The sequence below is a fragment of the Apteryx rowi genome, unplaced genomic scaffold (genome assembly GCF_003343035.1).
Source record: "Apteryx rowi isolate R43461 unplaced genomic scaffold, aptRow1 scaffold_3, whole genome shotgun sequence".
NCBI classification, from domain to species: Eukaryota; Metazoa; Chordata; class Aves; order Apterygiformes; family Apterygidae; genus Apteryx; species Apteryx rowi.
The window spans coordinates 6788505-6810453 of NW_020449418.1; the positions used below are offsets into that span (position 1 = coordinate 6788505).

A 21949-nucleotide genomic window follows, 5' to 3' on the forward strand; every position below is an offset into this window, starting at 1 on the left:
CTTAAGGAGACTCCTATTTTGGGATATGTGTAAGTGCCAGCATTCCCCCACCACGCAGCACCCTGACTCTGGAGTCGTACCTCCAGGGGTGTTGATCTTCTGGGACCCACACCTGAGCACCCAAACTAGAGCAGTAATATAATTCCAGAGGAAGAAAATCCTCCTATCACCTACTGTACAACAGAAAGGATCCCACGTTGCATTTTTCCCATAGGAAGTCACACCAACTTTTGAAAGGGTTTTGACTGTGCAGGGTGAGGGCACAGCTATACATGAGACATCCTTCAGGTATCACTGAGTGCACAGAATACTCTGAGAGGTGCCCACAAGTCATCTCCTTAAAACTCACCAGCAACAGCACCAAGCCTCCTATTTCCAGGGAGGGAAGAACATTTTGCTGGACAGACCAGTCAAACTGCTTCACTGCACATACCTCAAGCCAACATTTTATATTCTTTTCTTGAAATGCCACATGTCAGTAACAGACAACATCTTCCYATAGGGTAAGGAGGTGTTCTCCATCTCTAATTACAATGCCTGATAGTGACTTTCAGCGGAGACTGTTGAGCTAGCATAGCATTTTCTGCTTCAGGCACAGAATTCATTCCAAAAAAAAAATGTAATTATAGTCAGCAAAAGAACTAGAAACAGGACACGCATACCTACTCTCTTATCTGTTCTTATTAGTTTATTTACACTTTTCCTCACTTTTGTTGGCCTTGCAGAGTTAATGCAACTGAAGAACAAGATAGATTTTGGCTCTCACATCAACAGAATTGAGAAATTAAGATCCAGTTGCAAAACCGCGATCCTGTTGATAATCCATAAGGCAGAAAGTCCCCAGCTGAGGTCTGCAGTTGTGACACATGAAGATCAATGTGGCCTGTTGAACAAGCAAATGAATCATCTGAAGTTGGTGAAAGAACAGAGTCCCACAGTGTCATTTCAGGCACTTTCTTGCATCACAGCGCCCACTTGTCCTTGTCCACCTATGCTTATTCTAAAAATTTTGTTCCATTCAATGTTGCCTACTTCAAAAAGCAGAAGTGTTCAGAAACACACTCCTGTCTGTTGGCAGCAGCAACTTATAACAATATCAACATCACTAGATTTTCCCCACTTAAGACCTTGCAGCAATCTTATCTTCAGAGGATTTCACCACACCATCCTTTAATTTGAACTTCCTGACTCCCTCTTGCCATGCTTATTAGATTTAAGWTGACCTTTCTACCATGCCATATGGTTATGCACAGGGTTGCTTCTTGTTAGCCCAGCYGGCAAACAGGTCTATGAGGGGATGGCCCAGTCTGTTGACAAGAAAATCCCCAACAGAGGCTGGTATGCTGTAGGCTGTTCCTGTTTGCTTTTGGAGATCTAGTTTCAAAAGACATCCTGCTTTCCTATTTAAAAGTAGAACTGGCTGCATTCAAGACTGTGGTATAAGCTTAGTGTTTGTAGCTTCTTTACATATTGGCCAAGAGAAAGCATCTTCCTTAACACATAAGTGCTTGCACCTAGAGGCAGCCCAGGGTTTGAAAGCCCTTGGGCTGCCAGCCACCAGAAGTGCTCCTCAAACRCCAAGTAGGACGCAAGACTGGGTGTCCTGTGCCGACTGTACCAGGAGCAGGTGGGATGGGCAGTTCCTCCTGGAGCTTTTCTGCAGCTCTCTGCCAGCTCCGCCACGGATGGATTTCTGGGAATATGGGAGCTGCCAGACTACATTCCCGGTGCCAGATCCAGAACCGCCACGCTTGTTTCCAAACAGTTTCACRGAATAATTTAATTTGGAAAGGCTCCCAGCAGGTCATGTGGTCTAACCCCCTGCTCAGAGCATGGCTACCTTCAACRTTGGGTTACTCAGCTCAGCATGGAGGAAGAGTTAATGGTAAAGGCACTAAATCTTAAGTCTATTAGACAAAGAYTCTAGTACAAGGACAGCAGTGCTGTGGACAACGTTACAGATGTCTCCTTTGGATCAAGTGTTTCAGTCTCCTATCCTCTTCCCCCTCAAGTCAAAAATCATTTCTGTGAAGAATTGAGCCTAGTGTACATTTTCTTCCACTGTTGCGCAAGCAAAGGGAGAGGTTATGTACTGCCTTCAGTACAGGCCATGACACAACCCATGCCATTTTTTGTCAGGAATCAATCTACTGCCAAGCACTTCGATTAGGCTTTGATTTGATAATTAAATCCCCTTCGGCACCTTTCATACCATCATTGTTGTACGATTTTTACTTACTTCTCCCATTCATTCTTCATGTTATATGCTACCAAATTATAACTACCTAAGACATATCAGCAATRTAGTTATCTATACTCTAAACATTGTCCCAGGACATAATATCACAAGCACTTGTACTGTTAAAGTACACAGTCTCCTCTTTCACTCCAACAGGCATGGACAAGGCATAGGATGGACAGAGTAGTTTTATAGATAAGAAATGTGGAAATATGGAAAAAAAACCTCATAGAAGCAAAGCTGGAAGGTTCATATTTTACTGACCTGCCTTTGTTCCTAGTTTCCATCTCTAATAGCATTTGTAACAATCATTTTAATCATTCTTAGCAGCAGGGAGATTTTATTGAACTACTAGAAAGGAGKTTTTTTGTTGTTGTTTTTTGTTTTTGTTTTTTGTTTTTTTAAACTAGTCTTAAGTAGAAAAGGAAGGAGGAGGGTTTCTTCCCATAGCACTTTCTTCTAGCCACTGGCTATTGCATTCCAGTGCATGCTTCCCCGCTGAAGGACAGTCTTGTTTTCTGGTTGTCCAGACAAGCACATCCCTCCCCACCAGCTCACTGCAGACGCCTCCAGACAGGATTACTAAGCAGTGTCTACCCGGGTCTGTTCTCAAAGAATGTTCAACTCAATTAAAGCAGAATATTCCCGTTTGGCAACTAAGAAGCCTGAACATGCCATCCGTTATCTCCCTCCTGCAAGCCTAAGAGATTTCCAGCTCATTTCAAGGAGTTGGCTTTGTCCTGTAAAGCAGCAWGTATTCTGGGCTGTAGGTACATCACTGCCTCTCCAGCATTATCCTAAGAGCTGACACAAATCTGGGAAACTGCAGTCACTAGACCCCAAAACTATATGGACTTTCAAGAGAAGGCTCTCCAGCCTTGGAGTCTGTTTTCTCGCCCCATGCAGTCTAACAGAGGCTATTTGATGAACCTGGTGCAGGCCTTTTCTTGAGAAACTGGGTGAGTTGGCAAGACCTCATCATAGTGGGTTTGGAGAATCTCTTTGTAGTTTAGTTATGGTGATCTGGATTAATTTTTCCTTTTTGTGATGAACAGACTTTATAAGACAACTTTGTTTGAATAAAATGATTTTTTTACTTATTTCCCTGCTGATACATTGGCATTTGACCAATAACCATGCTGGCAACTCTGCCAGTAGCACACTTTCCCTGTCAAGTGCTTTACAAATAAACCTTAAAATATCCAGTCGAGGCTGATATAGGGAGAACTCAAGGCAGTGCCATATGCTGTCATGCCTGAAGCTACAGCAAACATTAACATCAGTGCCAGGGATAAAAGCCAGTTATTTTCTCCACCTTCCAGTCTAGTATTGGACCTTTGCTGGAGGCCTACGTGACAAATTAAAGGTCAAAATTTGGGGCATGACCAACACAGGAGGTACTCATGCAGATCTGTAGGGTGCCTGAACTGCCATTCATTGCAAGGAAGGATGGAATCAGAGCTCCTTATACTACTTTTGTAAAGTTCTTCAGTATTAAATGGTTGGGTTTAATATCCATAACATATCTCCRTTAGAATTCTGGATCCAGTGTAGGAAATGGAAGGAAATGACAACTGATTGACAAGGAAGTAGCATTATAGCAAAAAGGATCAAGGAACTTCAAAACATACTTCTACTACTTAAAAGAAGAAAAAAAAAAAAGGCAGTTAACCTGGTAACATTATTATGTCAAAAAGGAGAAGATGAAGATGAGCAAACTCCAGACCAGCGTGACTATTTTCCAGGCTGAAAATTAGTATGTGCAACTGCAGCAACAAACATTGCAAGACCACACTCAGAAGTGCATAGCTGGCAGTGAACCGCCTGCAAAAGATGACTCCTCAGCTGGCATTMACCAAGTAACTAAACCCAGCAGTGGCTGATACCGCCAAGATCTAATGACCATTTGAGTTTTCTGTTCCATCTCCTGTTTCCACAGAAGTCTTGCCTCCATTACCCTAAATACAAGCACCTTATATGACCCGTGTGCCATTCAGCCTGCCGAGGTACCTATTCATCCTCACCTTGGTAGTATGCAGATACCGTCAGCGGGAAGTGGTGAGAAGACCAGCAGGCTGATGGGAGACTGCCAAGCTGGCATGGGCCTGAGGGCAAGGTGCTACTGGTTTTAACAGGACTGAGGCCCAAACCCACGACTGCTCTAGACCTTCTGGTTTCAGGGCTCTCATAGGGGACTTGGTAATAAACATCCATTAAAAAAATATATATATACATATATATATACACACCCTGACCTAGTTATTTTACTAATCGCATTACTTGCGGGCAGCAGTCCTTTGTTTTTGGCACCTAGCCGCACTCATGACAACATAGCAGGATGGATTTAAGCAAGTGACCAAAAATATTTTATGCTGCCAGTCTAATTTAGACTGTGCTTACTCTGTTTCTAGACCAGCCAAAACCTGGTTTTATTTCGCAAGTTCACATCATATTATAAATGCTTTCAAACTACAGCCCTTAGCTATGACACAACCTAAATGATAAACACTGTTTTTCTTAGTAATAGCAAAGAATGAAGGACTGAGGTGACACAATCTTCAGAAAAACGTATAAAACTATGTATTTTGAGTAACTCACTATCAGAGTTCGAACCATACCTATTCTTTAAATACCCAGAGTAAGAGAATGGAAGTGATTATCCTTATCTTAATATACGCTAGAAATAACAAGCGGAAAAACCTGTATTTGATGCTGCTATTTACAAGTTACCTCTTGGCTTTTAATCAAGTTCGCATATCAGGCTATCACTGGTGTTTGTCAGCCCTGTCCATCATCGACAGCCCCCGACCGGGCAAACACAACACAAAAGATGGGCAAAAAAAAGACGATGAGCACCCCCGGGCAGATGAGGGATTTGAGTGACTGATGGTCAAAGAGCCACGGAGAATATTAGACCATGATGCCAAACCACAGAAAGAACGTAAAACGTTAGCCCTTTGCAACGTAAAAACAAAAATCACCCCTCTCTGCAAGTGCTGTGCCCTTGGTAAGGTGACTTTAACAGAAGCACCTAAGTTTGGTAAAGGCGAGAGCTGCTTTAGTTGCTGCAAGCTCCTGGAACCGCAGGTACCGGTGTCTGCCAGCACCACAGGGGACAAATTCCTGCGGGGCTGCCTTACGCCAGACAGCCGAGGCCAGGGAATAAATTTCAACATTTCTTCAGGATACGCCCTGAACAAATTTCAGTTTCCTGAATGTGAAAGAGAAACCTGTGTTAAACGCAAACATCGAGATACTCAAAGTATAATGAAGAGGGAAGGAATTATGCCTCCGAACTGTCCTGGGCACAATAAGGCACTCCAGACTGGGAAGTCTAATCCACAGTGTTTATGGCTTTGCTAATGCCAGCATCAGGAGAATCATATTTAAAACACCAAGATTAACCAGCTGCAGCAAACATGTCTTTACCCCGAAAAGATGCAGAACCTCCAAGGTTTTATTAACCTTTATCCAAGGAACAAATTGGTTTATTGCAGCCATTTACCTTGGAGAAACACTCGCGCTATCTTTAAAGGGACACTGTCCTTTCAAAGATCATGGACACTTTGATATGCTTTAATAAGAGCTGTTTTCATTTTTGTTTATTGCAGGTTTCACTTTCAGATTCCGAGAACGCTGCGTCCAGCACGTGAAAGTGTTTACTTCTTTAATGCCTTGCTAGAAGCTTCCTAGCTGCCGTCTGGGCCCTTTCGCACCAAAGATACGCTTCCAGGAAACGACAGCGGAGTCGGGAAAGCTGCATTCCATTTTGCCTTTTTAAACCACCAACCAGCTGACAACACTGAAAACCTCAAGCAGTTAAAGTGAGAACTAAAAAAAAAAAAGTTAAGAAACCAACATGTTAACTTTTTTTTTTTTTTTGGGGGGGGGGTGTTGTCTTTTTTGTATATATGCAATGACCTGCATAAACACGTTCAAGCTTCCACCTGCAACCATGAGAGGAAATGCTCACTTAAAAATGAAAGCCAACATCCTCCACAATCCTGTTTCCTGGGACCGGGAGCTTTAAAAATACACCCACGTTGCGCTGACGTCAGATAGAGCTGACCTAGCTTTTCAGGCATTTAAGCATCATCCCCTTTGCAACATGCACTTCTGAAAACAAAAAAGAAAAAAAATTTTTTTTTTAAATRGTAAGGAACTATGAAGATCAACATTTCTTCCTCCTCAACGCACCAAATCAAACACTGCTGATCATTCCCGAGGAGAGGGTCTGACACGCAATCACAACCTATCAACCAAACCAGGCACATAAGACAGCTTAAAAGCCGGTCTTCGGTTTGGCCCCAAAAATGCCCTGGAGCAGCCGCCCGTCTGCCAAGGGGGAACAGCAAAAAAAGAAGCCATCCCAGAGACCCAAAAGCTCGTAGCACGAGTGCAAGCGCAAGAGGAGACGAGAGGCAGGTGCGCGACGAGACGTTCCTGAATTCCTCCCACGGTTTTAATTCAGTAGCGCTGTCCCCTCACAACCCCTCCTTCCTCCCAGCAGTGGGCAAAGTAATTTCTAATACTACAGGACACCATCCTCAATACTTAAAAAACTAAGTTGAAAAGTGATTAAAACCGCAGTTCAAGCACCTCCCCAAGCAGCTCTTTCCCACCGTGGGGGATAAAAACAGCCAAGGGTTTTGCTCAGCTGGTCTTGAGGCAACACCTTTTTCTACTTCCTCTGTCTGCCTCTGTATCTATGCTAAAGAAAAGTTGCAAGCAGAGAAAAGAGTAGCATCTAGCTCCCCCCCCTCCCCCCGGAGATAAACGCGTGCTCGCGGTCGGAGCAAATAAAGCTGAAGCGCACCTAACTTTGGGGTTTGCACCGTGCGATCCCCAAAGCCTTTTTAAAAACGAGAAGATTCACCTACAAAAACACAGCCGTGATACCAGAGCCAACGCGAACGTTTAAGCGAGCTRCATTTCGCTGCAAGCTGAGGGCTGCCCAAAGCTGCTCTTTGTGCCTGAATCTCCTTCCTCGGTTCAGCTCCCAGATTTTTAGGGAAAGCCTTTGCCCTGCGTGCGGACAAGCGAACTACTATCACAGCTATTGCGTTCCCATCCGGGAGGTCATTGTGCGAGAGGTAGTTCCTTATGTAAAACCGTTCTCGGATCAGCAGGGTGGGAGGGAAGGGGGAGCTGCGTTTCACCAAAAACTGAACTGATAAGGGAAAAGAGACAGCGGTGTTTACTCGGCAGCGTGTGGCAAGTCCTTCTGCCTTCGTTTCAAAGCAATGGAAAGTAGGTAGTTTAAAATACGCTTCAGCCCCATCTTGAAATTTTAATTCTAAACAAGAAACGCTGAACTCTCCTGTCACGTAATATCTATTTATTGTGGATTACAGATCCCGGCAGCACTGGGAAGAGGTTACAGTCAGACTCCCCCCCAGACATGCCTCCCAGACCAAAAAAAGGTTTTGCTCTCCCCGAAGCCCAGGAACAAATAGTTGGCAGCCTCCTCCAGGCCAGCAGCAGCTGGGCACTCGCTACCGTTTCTCATTCCCCTCTATATTACCAGCTATTAAATTATCCCCACTTTCTTGGCCAAGCAGAAACTCCCCAGAACTTTTAATAACCAGGGGTCGCAGCACATTGCTGTCTTCTGTTTGGCGACCTTTGTAAAAGGTGAGCTATAGATATCGCTATATATATTAAAAACATATAAACACTCAAAATAATCACCCACACAAGAAAACTGTTCTAAAGTTTGGCACAAGTTTTCGAGCAATGTAAACACATTCCCGTATTAAGGACTGTGGAAAACACCCTTAAAAACCAACCAAGCAGAAACTCTCCAGGAGAGCTCCAGAAGGAGCCACCCCGCTGCTAATCCTGCAACAACAACAACATGAGAGAGTTTCCTTCTCTGACTACTTTGCTCCTTCCTCGCAAGTCAAAAAACAGCTCTCAGGCTAGCCCGCTGCCTGAGCGAACACCGCTGCTGGGGAAGTGCCGTTTGCACCGTCCTCTTCTGGGAAAGCCAGAAGTCATTTCCTTATTCAAAAAAAAAAAAAAAAGTAAAAAAAAAGCAAGTAAATCGCATCGTCCAGCCGAAGGAGCGGCGACCGCGGCGCTGAAGCCGGTTACCTGTCTGAGACCCAACAGGAAAGGCATGCTGCAGGCTCATCGTCCACGCCAGCGCCCGGGAACAACGGCATTTAAAGCCCCACGGGAACCATTTCCGCAGCCGCCGCGGGCAGCGGGCGCCCGCGATCCTATTTAACCCGGGGCTTCCTCGGCTGCGAACGCAAAGTAAACAGGGTCCGGGGCCACGGCCCGCACTCGCTGGCTCCCCCTCCTCCTCCTCCTCCTCCTGCTCCCACCCCCCGTGACATATCTCAGACGCAGACGAGCCGGGCTGTTTGCAAGAGGGAAATGACATCAGGTCGGGCAGTTCTGAAAAAAGAAAGAAAGAAAAAAAAGAAAAGCCACCCAACCCCAGGCGACCCAGGACCTTAAGACAGCTGCTGGTCGCCGCCGGGCAGCTGGCTGCGAGCGGAGGGCGCGCGTTCGGCGGCGCTGCCCGCCCGGGACCCCGCGACGGCGAGCCGTGGGCGAGCGGGGCAGGCGCTCGCCGGGTGCCGCGCGTGGAGGAAAATCTGTTAAAAAACGCCGGCAAGGAGCGACAGAGCCTCAACGGCAATTCGGYGTCACTAGGGAAAAGGCGCTTTGGCCTCAAGGATGGACGTAACGCCTCGGCTTGGYGCAGCCGAGGGGAGACGTTTCAGTCCATGCGCACAAACCACGAACGGCCCCAAGGGGCACTTTCCAGCTCCCCTCTAGCTCACACGCTCCCATGCCAGCAGGYGTTTAAGCCTTATAAACCAATTTATCATGGGGGACGCAGGCTGGCGCTTCTTGTCCGTCCTCCCCGGCGCAAGGAGCGCAGCAAGTTCCACGGCAGCGCAGGAGGTGACACTGCAGAAGGGAAGCTAAATTTAACTCCCTGTTATACCTCTACTTTAAAAGTTCAGCGACTTTTTTTTTTTTTTTTTTGGTGCTTCTCGTTACCGGGCAGCTGCTCTCGTCTGTCCTGCGGGGCCGGGACCTGGCTGCACCTCGGCCTTTAACACAAGTTAACACCGCCGGAGACTACTCTGCTGGGAGACTATTCGAAGCAGCCTGTATTTTAAACGGCTTTAAAGCCACCGTATAAACTTGTCGTTTAAAGTAAGCACAGCCCTGTTCTTCCCCAAGAAAACAGGCCCACAAGTAATTTCCTGAAGGACACAAAACGTCAGTGTTAACTGGCATGAGCCAGGCAACAGGATTTTCCAGCTTTGGGATCAAAAACTCTCAACCTTTGCTTTTCCAATTACATGGATAAACACCCATGATATAAAAGGGCAGCTTTCTGTTTTAGTCATCTCTTCCGTGGCCTCATGCTGACCTTTGAAATACCCGATTTTGGTGGCTGCTAGCACACTCCTGGCTCCCAGGGCTGAGCCCAAGCAGCACTCGCTAGATCCCGGCTGCCCGCAGGACCGAAGGGACTGAGCTGCTGCTCCCCCAAACGTGCTCCAGGGGCAAAGCCTCATTCCAGATCTAAGTCAACACACAAAGGAATATACAAGGCGGTAACTCAGCGGAAAAGCAAAAGCATCCCAGTTTACGTGTGAATTTAGCAATCCTGAAAAGACTGACAAGAAGAAGATGGGTTTGCAGGCAGATGTTACCAGGCTCCGCGAGAGCAGCAGTCGCCCTCTCTTGCAGCCAAGCAACAGCAGCCAGTAACGCGGGGGAAATACTCCACAAACCTGCTATAGGTGACTATGGAGAAACCTCTGCAGAGGTAGAAAGTTATCCTCCCKAGCCCCAGCAGTTGGAGTAGTTAGCTCATACCTTATAAATCAATATACTTACAGCCTTTTCGAAACATTTCGGTTCTCCCAGTCTTTGCAATTGCTTAGATATTCTGATTTATATCATTTTGCCCCCTCCTCTTTTTTAAAATTCAGAAGTCCTAGCCCCAGTGATTTATCCTGTGGCAGTGAGTCTCAGACAGTGGCTGTGAACAAAAAGTTCCTTTCATGAGCAGTGAATTCACCATCTTCTAATTTGACTTGCATATTATTAACAAGTGGGAACAGAAGTCCCCATCTGTCTTCTCACCCATTCATTACTCTGTACCTGTTTGATATCTTTTACAAGAAGATAGTTATCTTCACAGTTCTCTTAATGCAAGATCTTTCCCAAAGCCTTCAACCGTCCGTGCCCATTTCTGAAACCCTTCTTATTTTCTGTTGCCCTCTGCTTGGAAACACCCAGACCTGAAACAATAATTATTTTAAGGAAAGTAACAGCAGCTCTCAGGCAGGCTCAGCATGGATTTCACTTCCTTTATGTGAACCTGGAGCTTAGCATCTGCAAAAGCCACTTATTCCTCTAAGACTTGTTGTGCCTCTATCTGAGATACAACAGACAGAGCAAACAAGTTTTTGCAGTTTCTTTTCAGGGCTCTGAAAAGTCAGGACAGATCATGAAATCTGCATTATTTTGAAAACCTGCTGGTTTAGGGCAAACAACCATTCTTTTTTCTTTGCGGACATCTCAGTGTGAATCCCACTGYAGGTTAGTGGTGAGCAAGCTTCTTTTTTAACAGCGGGAATGAAGACCTCCAGTTTTATCAGCCTGTAGTACTGCCCTCCTGAACACACCATCCACTCCAAACAGTGTGTGTGCAGGATGCCGCTTGGCAATTTCACAAGTCCAACACACGCTGTGCCTTGTAATCTCAGGTATTAGCGTGTTACTGAAGTAGATGAAGCAAGTTGTTTGGGCCATTGTAGGGTCACCTTCAATGTTTGGTGGGAGATGCATGTGAGCTGGTTTACTAACCAGCAAGACACACTATCCATTTTGATGTGCCCTGAAGAGAGAGCTTGWCATTTAGAAGATCCAGTTACGACAATACAACTGGAATAAAAGTGAAGTTGTGCAGTTTATATCTGCCAGGCTTGGAGCACAAGGCTAATCTCAGTAGCACCATAATTAGAGTATTAGGCAGAAACAGGTTTTGAACAGTAGATGTGGGTGGTGTGCAATATCCCCTCCATTAAACTTCAGTACCGTGGTTCTGAAGAAAAGACAGTGCAACTATGTAGGCTGACCATAAAGTTGGAGCAATTGTACCTAAGGCTCTTCCATTTACCCCAGTACACACACTGTTATTTTCATGTTGGTAACAGGAGCATCAGCTGTCCACTGTCATTTGTCAGCCTTGGGTGCTGGAACTGCGACAACACAGACCTGTCAGGCACTCAAAACTGCATGGGCAAAAGATGCAACCTGAACGAGGGTGACTATCTCCCTCAATCCTGGAGAGGACTCTGGGAATAAAGTGAAAAGGGAAAGACAAGCATAAAGGCAAAAAAGCAGACCTCTGTTCCCCTGMAATAAAACAACATACAGGAGTAACCAACTCCTGTCTGCCTTGACGGCAAAAGCTCCAAAGGGGCTMATTTGCCTGCAAAAACAGCACGAGCTGTTGGGAGATCCCTGGTGCAATGCTAGATCTGCCTGGAAACCACTGCTGGCCGGGCACCTGTTACCTGCRTGTAGAGTCTGCATGCTTGTTGCTAATTCCCGAAAAGTGAAGGGCCACTTTCCCACTCTAACAGCATCAATGCAAGAAGAGGACAACTTTCTGATACAAGAAGCAGGTGCCCCTGGTTCATGTAATGTATAGCTTTGGCACCACCTACAGAGAACATCATTAATGAATTGCAGAGGACAAACAGGAGCATAAGACAGGCAAGTCTGATACTTTATAAATTATAATTTCCCAGTACTTACAGCTACACCTACCTACTGCTTACTGGATATGTGGTCCAGGCAAACCTTGCAGGCAGTCCCCTTCACACCTAGTATCACTGTATTGTTTAGGAGTGGGGTAAAGAAGGTCTCCTATTTGTGTGCAGTTCAACTACAAAGCAAGCAATGACACTGAAGTCACTTGTATTTAACATTTGTTAGGCTAAACTGACTTTGTTGTTAGAGAGAAGAAAGAATAATTCCAGCAAAAGCCATCATACATGCTGGAATGGACACGTGAGCCAGTGCTGCATCCAATCTGTCAGAACAGCCAGTTTTCGCATGCGATGAAGCACAAGAGCTTGCAGAGGTTAGAGTCTGTCCTTGGGCAGATACCTCTTTTCTGCAGTCTGTTTCTGCTTCTGTCAACTCAGTGGTTTAGATCTGCAAGACTTTTGTAGCTTACTAAAAAGTTTAGATAAGCAAATAGGGGCGGTGCATTTCAACCTCATTGCTCTCGCCTGCGCGTTGTCTCTGAGGAACTGGTTACCCACGGAGGAACAGACCTCAAAACAAGCAGTGTTGCAGAGAGCCCAAATGGCAACAGTTCATGCTCGATTCTAATTGAATCTTGAACAGCACGAGGACAAGTGCAAGGACGCACCACGTCCTGCACCTATAAGCCAGCAGTGAGCCTTGAACCGAAGGACAGGGCATTGCAGAGGAAAGCACTGCCCACTCCATCACCTGGTACCCCAGATGGAGCCTGTCCTCTTCACATTCATATTTGGGTGAAGAAATACCAACAGTAAAGCACTTTCCTTCACACTTTTTTAAAGAAAGCAATCCCTCCTCTGAAGGCACTTTCTGTATTAGCTCTTGTAAGAAGGGTGCCCAAGAAAGGGCAGGGAGCAGAGAAAGGGTGGAAGTGGAAGAGATAGCCGAGGGGAATCCTCTCCAACGCCCATCCGATGGGGAAAAAAAAACCAGGCCACATCCAAGCTGCTCCAGACACTCCTACTAACTCTGCTGTTTAACTGATGGGAGAGTGCTGGCAATGAAAAGCCCAGACTCCTCTGAGATCCCAAAATAGGTTTTGCTAAGGGTAGCCTGATGTTTTGAGCCCTCGGTAACATTATTTCTTGCTGCTTTTTCTCTAAAGAGGAGGAACAAATGATAACCACAGGTCCAGCATGCTTTCCTTCACAGAGGCGCAGTTTTGGCCAAGCCAATGTAGTTGCAATGCCAAAGACTATTTGCATGATTTATTTTGTATGACCACTGTTTCAATATCCAGACCTGCTTGGCAAGCCCAGAGGTCCTAAAAAACTTTAAAGTCCTTAGTCACTGAGGAAGCAGGGGACTAAAGAGTGGAAATTGCCCTATTCAGAGATGATACTAACTGCTTCAGTGGGGACAGTCAGCTCTGTCCCACTAGCGTTCTCAGGTCTGGGGCACTGATATCAGGCTCCAGTTTTAGTCTGGCATGGATAATGAAGTCACTGGAAAGCTTCCTCTCTTTCTCAGAGCCTGCTAGGAGAGGGAAGAGGAGGAGGGAGGGAAGATCAGCTGTTCAACATTTGAAGAGACTGTCTCCAGGAGGGCTAGCATGTCTCGGGTGGTACAGGGACACCAAGATAGCTCCTTGCTTTTTGGCACTACAACTCTTGTTTTCCTTATGCCTGCGTGTGCAAACAAGACCTTTGGTAATGGCTCAAGAGGAGACAATCTGCTCCAGACGGGGAAGAAGGCAGAGTCTGTAAACAGTAACAAGATCCCCCAAACGTGGAATTAAGACGGTAAGCGTCTGTTCTAGTTTTAGAGCCTTGTACCATGTGGGTACCAAAAATACAGCATGTGTGTGTCCCTTGGTCACATCATCACAGTAGACAGTCTCGTCCCCAAGCTGCCAGTGCTAGTTTGCTTACCACCACAACCTTGATGGAGATCTTAGATGCCCTACTCTTAGAAGTGCCATTTGTTTTCTCTCCAAATGACAGCAACTCGCTATTTTTAGTATTCATCTCATGTCTGCTCGGCATTTCCCTTGGGCCTTACCCTTGTTTCACAGCGTTGGTGCCAGCTCTCACGAAGCAGTTTTTTAGTGCCAGAGGGGTTTATGCCAAGTCTGCCTGTCTTGGAGCCAAAATGGCAGCTGGCTTTATTGTTGAGATAGAAGTTGCCAAAGCTAACGGCACTACTACTGGGGTGACTAGCACTGATTTCAAGGTTGTTTTCTTCTTTACTCCTCTATTGCTTCTAGACTTCAGAGGGCAACATTGCTCCAAATGACCCTCTGGGGTCCTAGGAAGTGGATTTTTCATCAGGGTCTAATGCAACAGGCAATTATGCCAGCAGACGTCATTTTAACTTACAGTCCTCAATGAGGAGGATTCGTACTTGGAGCAATTATCTGGGATGCAGCCCTGCCACTGCTGGGCCCCACTATGACAGAAACAAGTCCACTGCAGATGAAGCAGGACTCGATTTCTTTTTACCTACAAATGCATGCAAAAAGAACCTATCCAAAAAACAGGGAACCCACTAAAGATAAGGAGGGTCACGTGGCATTTCATCACCAAGATATACCTGAGACAGAAGTCTGAAGCAGAAGAGGGTCAGGGAGCAGCCAAATTCCATYGCTTCGAGCGGGAAGACAAAACCAAGAAAGGTCATGGCCTTCTGCTCCTTTTGCACTCTCAGAAGTGACACATGCCACTCTGCAAAACACTACTCTTCAGATAAAATCTGACATCGTACGCACAAGACACAGATGTTGATAGCGGGATACACCCACACAGATGCGAATATAGAGAAGAGCAAGTAATCTGAAGTGATGGTAACCCTGCAACTTMGAAAATATTTTAATATTATCCTCTACTACTTTCTACTTTTCTTATGAAGAAAAAACAAAAAAGAAAACAAAAACACAAACCCACACTAGTCAGAAGGTCAGAAACAGCAGCCCAGGTCTTCCTTCAACAATGATGTAGTTAATTAACCTAACGAGATATGCAGTTAGTTAAAAAGGCTGTCTCATCAGGTAGGACTTTGCTGTGATATCTGTTACTCATATAGCCTGGTCAGACCTCAAGTTCCTTGGTCTTTTTTGAGCTTAAGTTTACATCTTGAGCAAATTTAGAAAAGCCCCGATAAACCGAGAAGTCTTGTTTTCCTCAGCTGTTTTTTTTTTTTTTTTTCTATCTCAAGAAAGAGGTTCTTTTATTGAGTTCTGAGAATTAAGTTTCTGTTTCCAGCAGAGCACCCTTCTATACAGTCTGTACCCTTCTGTGAAAGGATCAGATTTTCTGGGAAATAATTTAGGAAAAAGAGACATCAGCAGCTSTATCCTTCCCAGCACCCTGCCAGATATCATAGCTTGATAATGTTGCACCGCAAAGTAATATCCCACACGTTCTACGGAGGCAAAGACAGAGCTCCTCGAACTGCCCTGAAGAGGTACAGCTTGGAGCACCTTCCTACTATCATCCCTGGACTTTGTGCTTGAAGCCGTGCCTTGGCACCGTCCCCATCGGTACACGGGTTTTGGGCTGCAAAGATGACTGGCTTTGTGATACACAAATCACAAATGACTGGTTTAACCAGGTCTCTTTTTCCTCCTAGAAAATCCGCATGGATTGGAATATAGTACTCCAGAAGTTAAAAGCCTGTCAATTAATCTGATGGGCTAGGCAGTACCTAGAGTTTTACATGATTTCTAGCAGAAAATTAAACCACTAGAGGAAGGCAGAGGCTCAGAGTTTGTGGTTAAACCCTGGCACAAATAGTAAGGGAAGTCTTCCTGCTCAGCATATTCTGACTAGCAAAAACACAGGAAGAATAGTTCTCCTTTTTCAAAACGAAGAGCACTAAGGATTCTATACATGTATCTTCAAAGAACCAAAGCAAAGAATAAAAGGAAACCACAAGTTTAACTATTAAGAAAGTTCAATACCACAAGCATTTAAAAGATCGCAGCACAACAGTATTAAAGACTTCACTTTTAAATCACTAGACAAAACACTAAGAGAGCGATCAGATCTTAACTTCCACTTTTAGAAACTTTTTAAAGCATGCATCTTCAGGGAAAAACCACTTCAGAAAGCCTCATCTTAAAGGCACTCTCATATTTTCAAACTTGAGTAAGTGCGATGTTCAGGAGCTCTCTGAATACTTGGATGAGTGAAACGAACTCATCTCTTTTTGAAAGAGTAGACTATCAGCTAAAAATGAGGAAGAAAAACTGACACAGGATATATTTAAGTGCAGATGCAAGCTTGAATTTACTCATGTCTATGAAACAGCAAGAAACATCAAGATCTTGAAGCCTAATCTCTCCTCTGTTACAACACTGGTTCTGCTTGGGCTCGCATCTTTACAGGGAAGACAAGACAAGCTCCCCCAAAGCCCACGCGCTTTGTTGCTCCACCAACCATCACAAAGCGGTTTTGGGACTGCCTCAAACAAGAAAGGCCTCGGAAAACGTGGCCTGCCTAAAGCAGAGAGCTCCCAGATCTAGGTTTCCAGGTAAAAATAAAGTCGGTTCGATTCAAGTGTACAAGGCAAGAATTCAAAGCCTCCAACTACCAGCTCCTCCACTCACCTGCAGTTCTCCTTTCTGCAGCGATTTTCCCCAAATGTAAAAGAGTGACAGAAAGTCGTTTGAGTTATTACAACAATGGGACTCTAAATGCAACTAATCATTACTCTCCGCGTGCCCAGCAGTATTGACACCGGTTACCCAAATATTTCCTGTGCACTTCAGCTCATCTACAGGCAGCTCCTTGGACAGCTAGCAGTTATGTAAGAAGTAACAGGCGGCTAAGAGGAAGCTATGTCCGAGTGTCGCATTTCAGCATCAGCCCTGGTATTACGCACTTTGCACTTTGCTCAAGCATTAAAAGCACTGGTGGCACCTCGAATCACAGCCAGTTTCTAAATTTCGGCAACGCACCCGCGGGCCAGGCAGTTTTGCCATTCCAAGGGCAGATGCCTTCAGCACCCTGCTCTCCTACCTTCATGGTATCTGTAGGGTTTCCCCTTAGGTATACAGGTAACACATGCTCCACTTGTGTGCACAGGCATGCTTTATTTAATATAGTTGAGTGTCCAATAATTAAAAACTCATTTCAGCTTTATCTCAGCAAGAAATGCTGATCAGTATAACCTGCCTTTATAGGTATTATCTTATCCCAACTGCTATAACTTCCATTAGTGCTTGTTATTCTGCTGGCAGATAAAGGGAACACTCCCACAGCCGTAGCGGCGCTGAAGGAGGACAGGGTGACCCACACTGCCTTAGCCGTTTCACGCATTTCTCTGCAGCATGGAGGGAAGGCTGGGGAAAAGAGAAGGCTTTGTGCTTGGATTTTCCTGGCTTAATGTCTGGCTTTCAGACATGCATTTGCTCTAGATTAAAATACCAGCAGCCTCTTACTTTTGCAACCATTCTTTTCTTTYACATTCTCCCATAGCATAAACCAAATAGTCCAGATGCATCAGCATAAGGCAAATAGGTATTGAGATCACACTTCTTCAGACCCCAAAACAAAACCACCAAACCRTAACCAAACCAAAACTTGACAAACATCCCTCCATTTTCCAAGGAAGGTAATTGTGGCTAATTGTGCAGTAAAACAGCAAATCTTTTTAAAACRCTGTCATAAAGCAGTTATTTTTTTCTTCAAAGGTGAACGATATGCATATCCTCAGCACTCAGAAAACACGAAGACCTGTGGATGAATGCTGAATGAACAAACAAACTCTAAGGCAARGAAGTCTTCTCAATTTTTAGAAATATCCACTTCTGACACATCATAGGCTCTTAAACAGTATTTTTCCCCTGAAGTGGGTAACTTGGGGAATAGGAATTCTGAACATCTACTTTAGAAACCCAAGCCCAGCCTTCCTTTGTTGAAAACAAATGACAAAATTCCCCATCGATTTCATTGCAAAGACCAGACTAGTAATTTGCAAAATCATCAGGCCACTGAAAGAGACTTCTTCCAGGTGACAAAGCCTCCAAAGGGACATAAAGAACTTGGGGAGGGACAACAACTTTTGTGAGCAGGATTTAATTACAGCCTGGCTATTGAAGTGTACTCCTTTCAGCACTTGTTCCTTAACAGAGGCTTGAAACAGTCAGGACTGTTCAGAAATGAGATGCAATCCCAGAGGCACCAGGCTGGAAAGGCTTCTCAAGAAGTCACCCAGTCAATCGAATTACTGAGAAGGACTCGCTGTACCTAAAGCATCAACATTCGTCTAACTCCTTCTTAAAAAGCCTGCACTCGGCAGTGATCCCGCTGCCTCGGCAGGCAAGCAGTTCCAGGGCACCGTGTTCTTTCGAAACAAGAAAGTTCTTTCCTGTTAACATTAATTCAGGACCGTATTGCAAGATAAGGCAGTAGTTTTTGTTCTTCGCCATTAAAAACAGGACAATTGATCACTGCCATCTTCTTAACAACCTAGCTCACCTGGAAAACTTATCCATTCCCCTATAAGCTGTTTTGAGAAGGYGGAAGAAGGTCTTTTTCAAAGACCACAGGGGTTAAATCTCTTGATTTTACTGCTCTTTTCAGTCTACAACTCTAACACATCTTAAAATGTGCTATTCGGAACTGTGCGCGTCACTTACCAGTATGCAGCATTGCAAAGTGTCTATATTTGACACTTCTATTACTACATCCTTAAAAGATTTGGTTTTGCAACAGCTGCACTCAAYTGCTGATACATCCCAACTCCTAGACCCCCTCTGTTTAACTTTCTTCATCTAATGGTACTCCATGATTTTCCTTACTGACTTTGGTTCGAGGCTTCAGACTATTCCTCCAAGTTCTTCTCCTGTCTTCAAAAATACATACAACCCTCCAGCTGCATGTTAAGTGCACTCTCTGTCTCCCATGCTGTTAGCACAGCGGCAGAGCAGACCCCTCCAAGAYCCCACAGTAACCACCACAGACGTTTCTGAGCGTATATGCCAAACCCACTATCTTACCATTTCAGCCAGAACACAGATCCTTACTGCGCATCCCATAAGCAATGCGCTCCCGCACTCGGGTCAAGCTGAGTCAATCCACTGAATGAGCCACATGAGATCTTCTCATGAGGCTGTTCCTGATAGAGTCACACTGGTTGTTTCTTATTGTCTCATAGATGCTTATAAATTAGAACAAATATAAATTTGTTCCAGTACTTTACTGGAGAATGAGGTTGGGCTGAGCATAACACAGAGATCCTTCCCCCCACACACACCTTCTTTCAAAAAAGAGGTTATACAGCAGCCTGTTCTCTGCAAACCTCAATGAAAACTACTAAATTTAGAAACTGCTATGTCTATGTCTCCAAGTACTCTAGGGTAAATTTCAACAGGCCCTAATGACTTCACCATTTTTTAACCTTTCCCTCCTTATTCTCTTCCTTTACTTTGACCCCTTTATATTTAGTATTCATTTTAATCAGCGTTGGATTACAACTAGGAGTTTGTGTGTTTTCAGGTTCCCCCCCCCGAGGCACAGAAGAAAAAGCAGACCCCAGACCCTTTCAGTCTCTGTATTAGTTACTGAGTTACTGCTTTTTCACTTCCCCTGTTAAATTACAGATTAATATTGTCCTTCATTTTTTACCTTTAATGCCATATTTGCAGAACCTTTTCTTATGCCGTTGAGTGTTCCTTGCTAGCTGCAATACAATTATTACACCAAAAGGTGGACTATACAAACAGTAAAGCCTTTACTGTCCTTCAGTTTTGGTAGACTGAATTTAATAAGTGATTCCAAACCTCAGCAAATAATAACATAAAAAAAATTACAAGATCCCTATAAAATGCAGATCTGGTATGAGAAAGGAAAATGGTAGACTGCTTAAAATGTATTCACCATTTGTGGAAGGAATTCAGCATAAAGGGACAGCATGACTTTATCTTTTAAGGTGTCAGCACACGCTGAACTATTTGTTGAAGTCCAAGCTCCTGCTGAGTTGAAATTACTGGGGTGGGGGGGGAAGTGACCCTCAAAACATCCCCCAAAMTCTCAGGAAATTCAAAGGAAAGTTTCACTGAAGAAAGCTAAAGCAATTTCTTGTAAATGTAGAAACTCATTAGTGAAATGGAAGCAGTGTCTGCCAAAGCAAGGCAGCCTAGCAGCATTCAGCTGGTCCCCTGCACACCAAAAGAGACTCCGTGAAACGCTTTGGGGACTCGGTTAGGAACCCAGGTCAATAACGGAGGTGAATCAAAGAGCTTCCCTGTTATYGAGCACCTTGGAGCAGGTTTAGTTCTCTAATACACAGCCGCTACACAGCTCACGTGTACGCTAACAGAAGAGTCTCTGGGCTTTAAAAGCCATTATGGTGCTTTAATAGCGGTACAGCACCGAGCAGCTGAGCCTTGGCACAGCTCTCCTGTGAAGTGAAGGCAGGAGGAGCGCAGCCCTGCTGCTTCCTCATTAATGTGAAGCACGGCTGTCAGATCACCTGCAACAGGCTTTAAAACTACCCGGAGGGATAACCAGATTTCTGAAAACTTAGCGAACACACGGGAAAATGCTCTTTCCCGAACTCCCCAGGAGCGGAAGGATGCACCAGTGGCTCCTGTAGTCTACAAACCGCAACTCACCTCCAAATCTCTGCTGGCTACAGCAGCTCTCACYAGGTTTTCATTCAGGCTCTCCACTTTTTGTCTCTCTCACCTAGACGAGCGGCAAGAAATCTGGATGCACGCAGACACCAAGGCTGTCACTTGTGAGTTATATCTTCAGGTATGAGAAATGCCACTTAGGTCAGGCATTCGACAGAGAGCCAAGATCTTGCTGAAACCTGATGACTGCCAGACCCACCCAGCCAGGTCTATAAATCCTGGTATTCTGCAAAGTAACAGCGCAATCTGAAATAAAATTTGCTTCCGAAGGACAAGTTGGTGGCCTGGAGGTTTTGATTTATTTCAGAGCATTGCCCCAGCCTGGCTGACTGCACAAGCAAGGCGCACAGGCACCCTGCTGCTGATATGCAGCTACAGACACCAAAACTTCAGTAAAGGCAGGAAATGCTAATGCCAGCCCAAAAGACAAGTTATAACTAGTACAAGGCAGCCCCCTCAGAGCCAGTTTTACCTGGATTATGCCTAGCACCAAGCAGTACTTTTGTACAAGAGAGATTCATTCTTGGCAAGGAATTAAATGGGAGGCGAGATCTCTCAGAAACCCTGGCATCTTCAGGAAGGATGAAGATTTTTTTTTGAGGAGGGGTTTCTTAGTGAACAATAGAAATAAAAGGACTCCTTTTTCTTCTCAAAAGCACAGATTCAGACATTCTGTCAAGAATTTAATGCTTTTGCCATGTTTATTCCCAACACAGTGCAGGACCCAAAAGCATTCTTGAACACTGAGGTTCACATAATTTACCAAATTTGAGTCAGAAAGAATGTCGAAAATAGTGACCTACATCTCAGAAAAGTGATCAGCAGCCAGCAAAAATATGAGAATCTGACATCTAGAAGGAAGGACACTACCCAATATATTCCCCCGACGCATACACATTTTGAGAATTGCATCAAAAATTCATTTTGTAATAATTTCTTCATGAGACAATTGAGCTTTAGGGATCTAGAAAATTGTGGATAAACCTCCAGAACTGAAAATATTCTCTGCTGCATATTCTCATATCTTTCCAGGGAATCTTGATGTTCAAGAGAACATTACCATGAAGTATGTAAAATATTTTGTGGACTGTTTATAACCTAATGGCCCCGAGTGTAACCTTAAATGCCATTCTACCAGGAGTTTGCCAGGTTCAGCAATTCCAGCAGGATGCCAGAGCCTTCCAGGCAGACCTCTGCTATCACTCTCCCTTTAGTTCTGTTCAAGCAAGTTCACGTAATACGCTTAGGCTATACTGACATCAGCAAAACGCCGCTCAGAATCCAGCCCGTGTAAAACTCAAGGTTGCACTATT

The 21949-nt window shown here is 44.8% G+C and overlaps 1 protein-coding gene across 8 annotated transcripts in view; it reads right to left on the minus strand.

Moving 5' to 3' along the window:
* WBP1L (WW domain binding protein 1 like) overlaps positions 1 to 21949 on the minus strand; it is a 59569-nt gene that overhangs the window by 15415 nt on the left and 22205 nt on the right. The window contains exons 1-3 of one of the 8 annotated variants that reach the window (XM_026069496.1): positions 7120 to 7209; positions 6161 to 6355; positions 5745 to 6070 (exon numbers count right to left, since the gene is read on the minus strand). The exons of 2 other annotated variants lie outside the window; for them this stretch is intronic. Coding sequence is in view for 2 of the 6 variants with exons in the window: in XM_026069491.1 (XP_025925276.1) it covers positions 8336 to 8644; positions 9639 to 9786 (457 nt within the window). In the remaining 4 variants the exon portion in view is untranslated. Of the gene's footprint in view, positions 1 to 662; positions 685 to 766; positions 884 to 5744; positions 6071 to 6160; positions 6356 to 7119; positions 7210 to 8335; positions 8645 to 9638; positions 9802 to 21949 lie in introns of those variants that run through there. 5 more of the 8 variants (XM_026069491.1, XM_026069497.1, XM_026069493.1 and 2 more) reach the window with 5 other exon arrangements.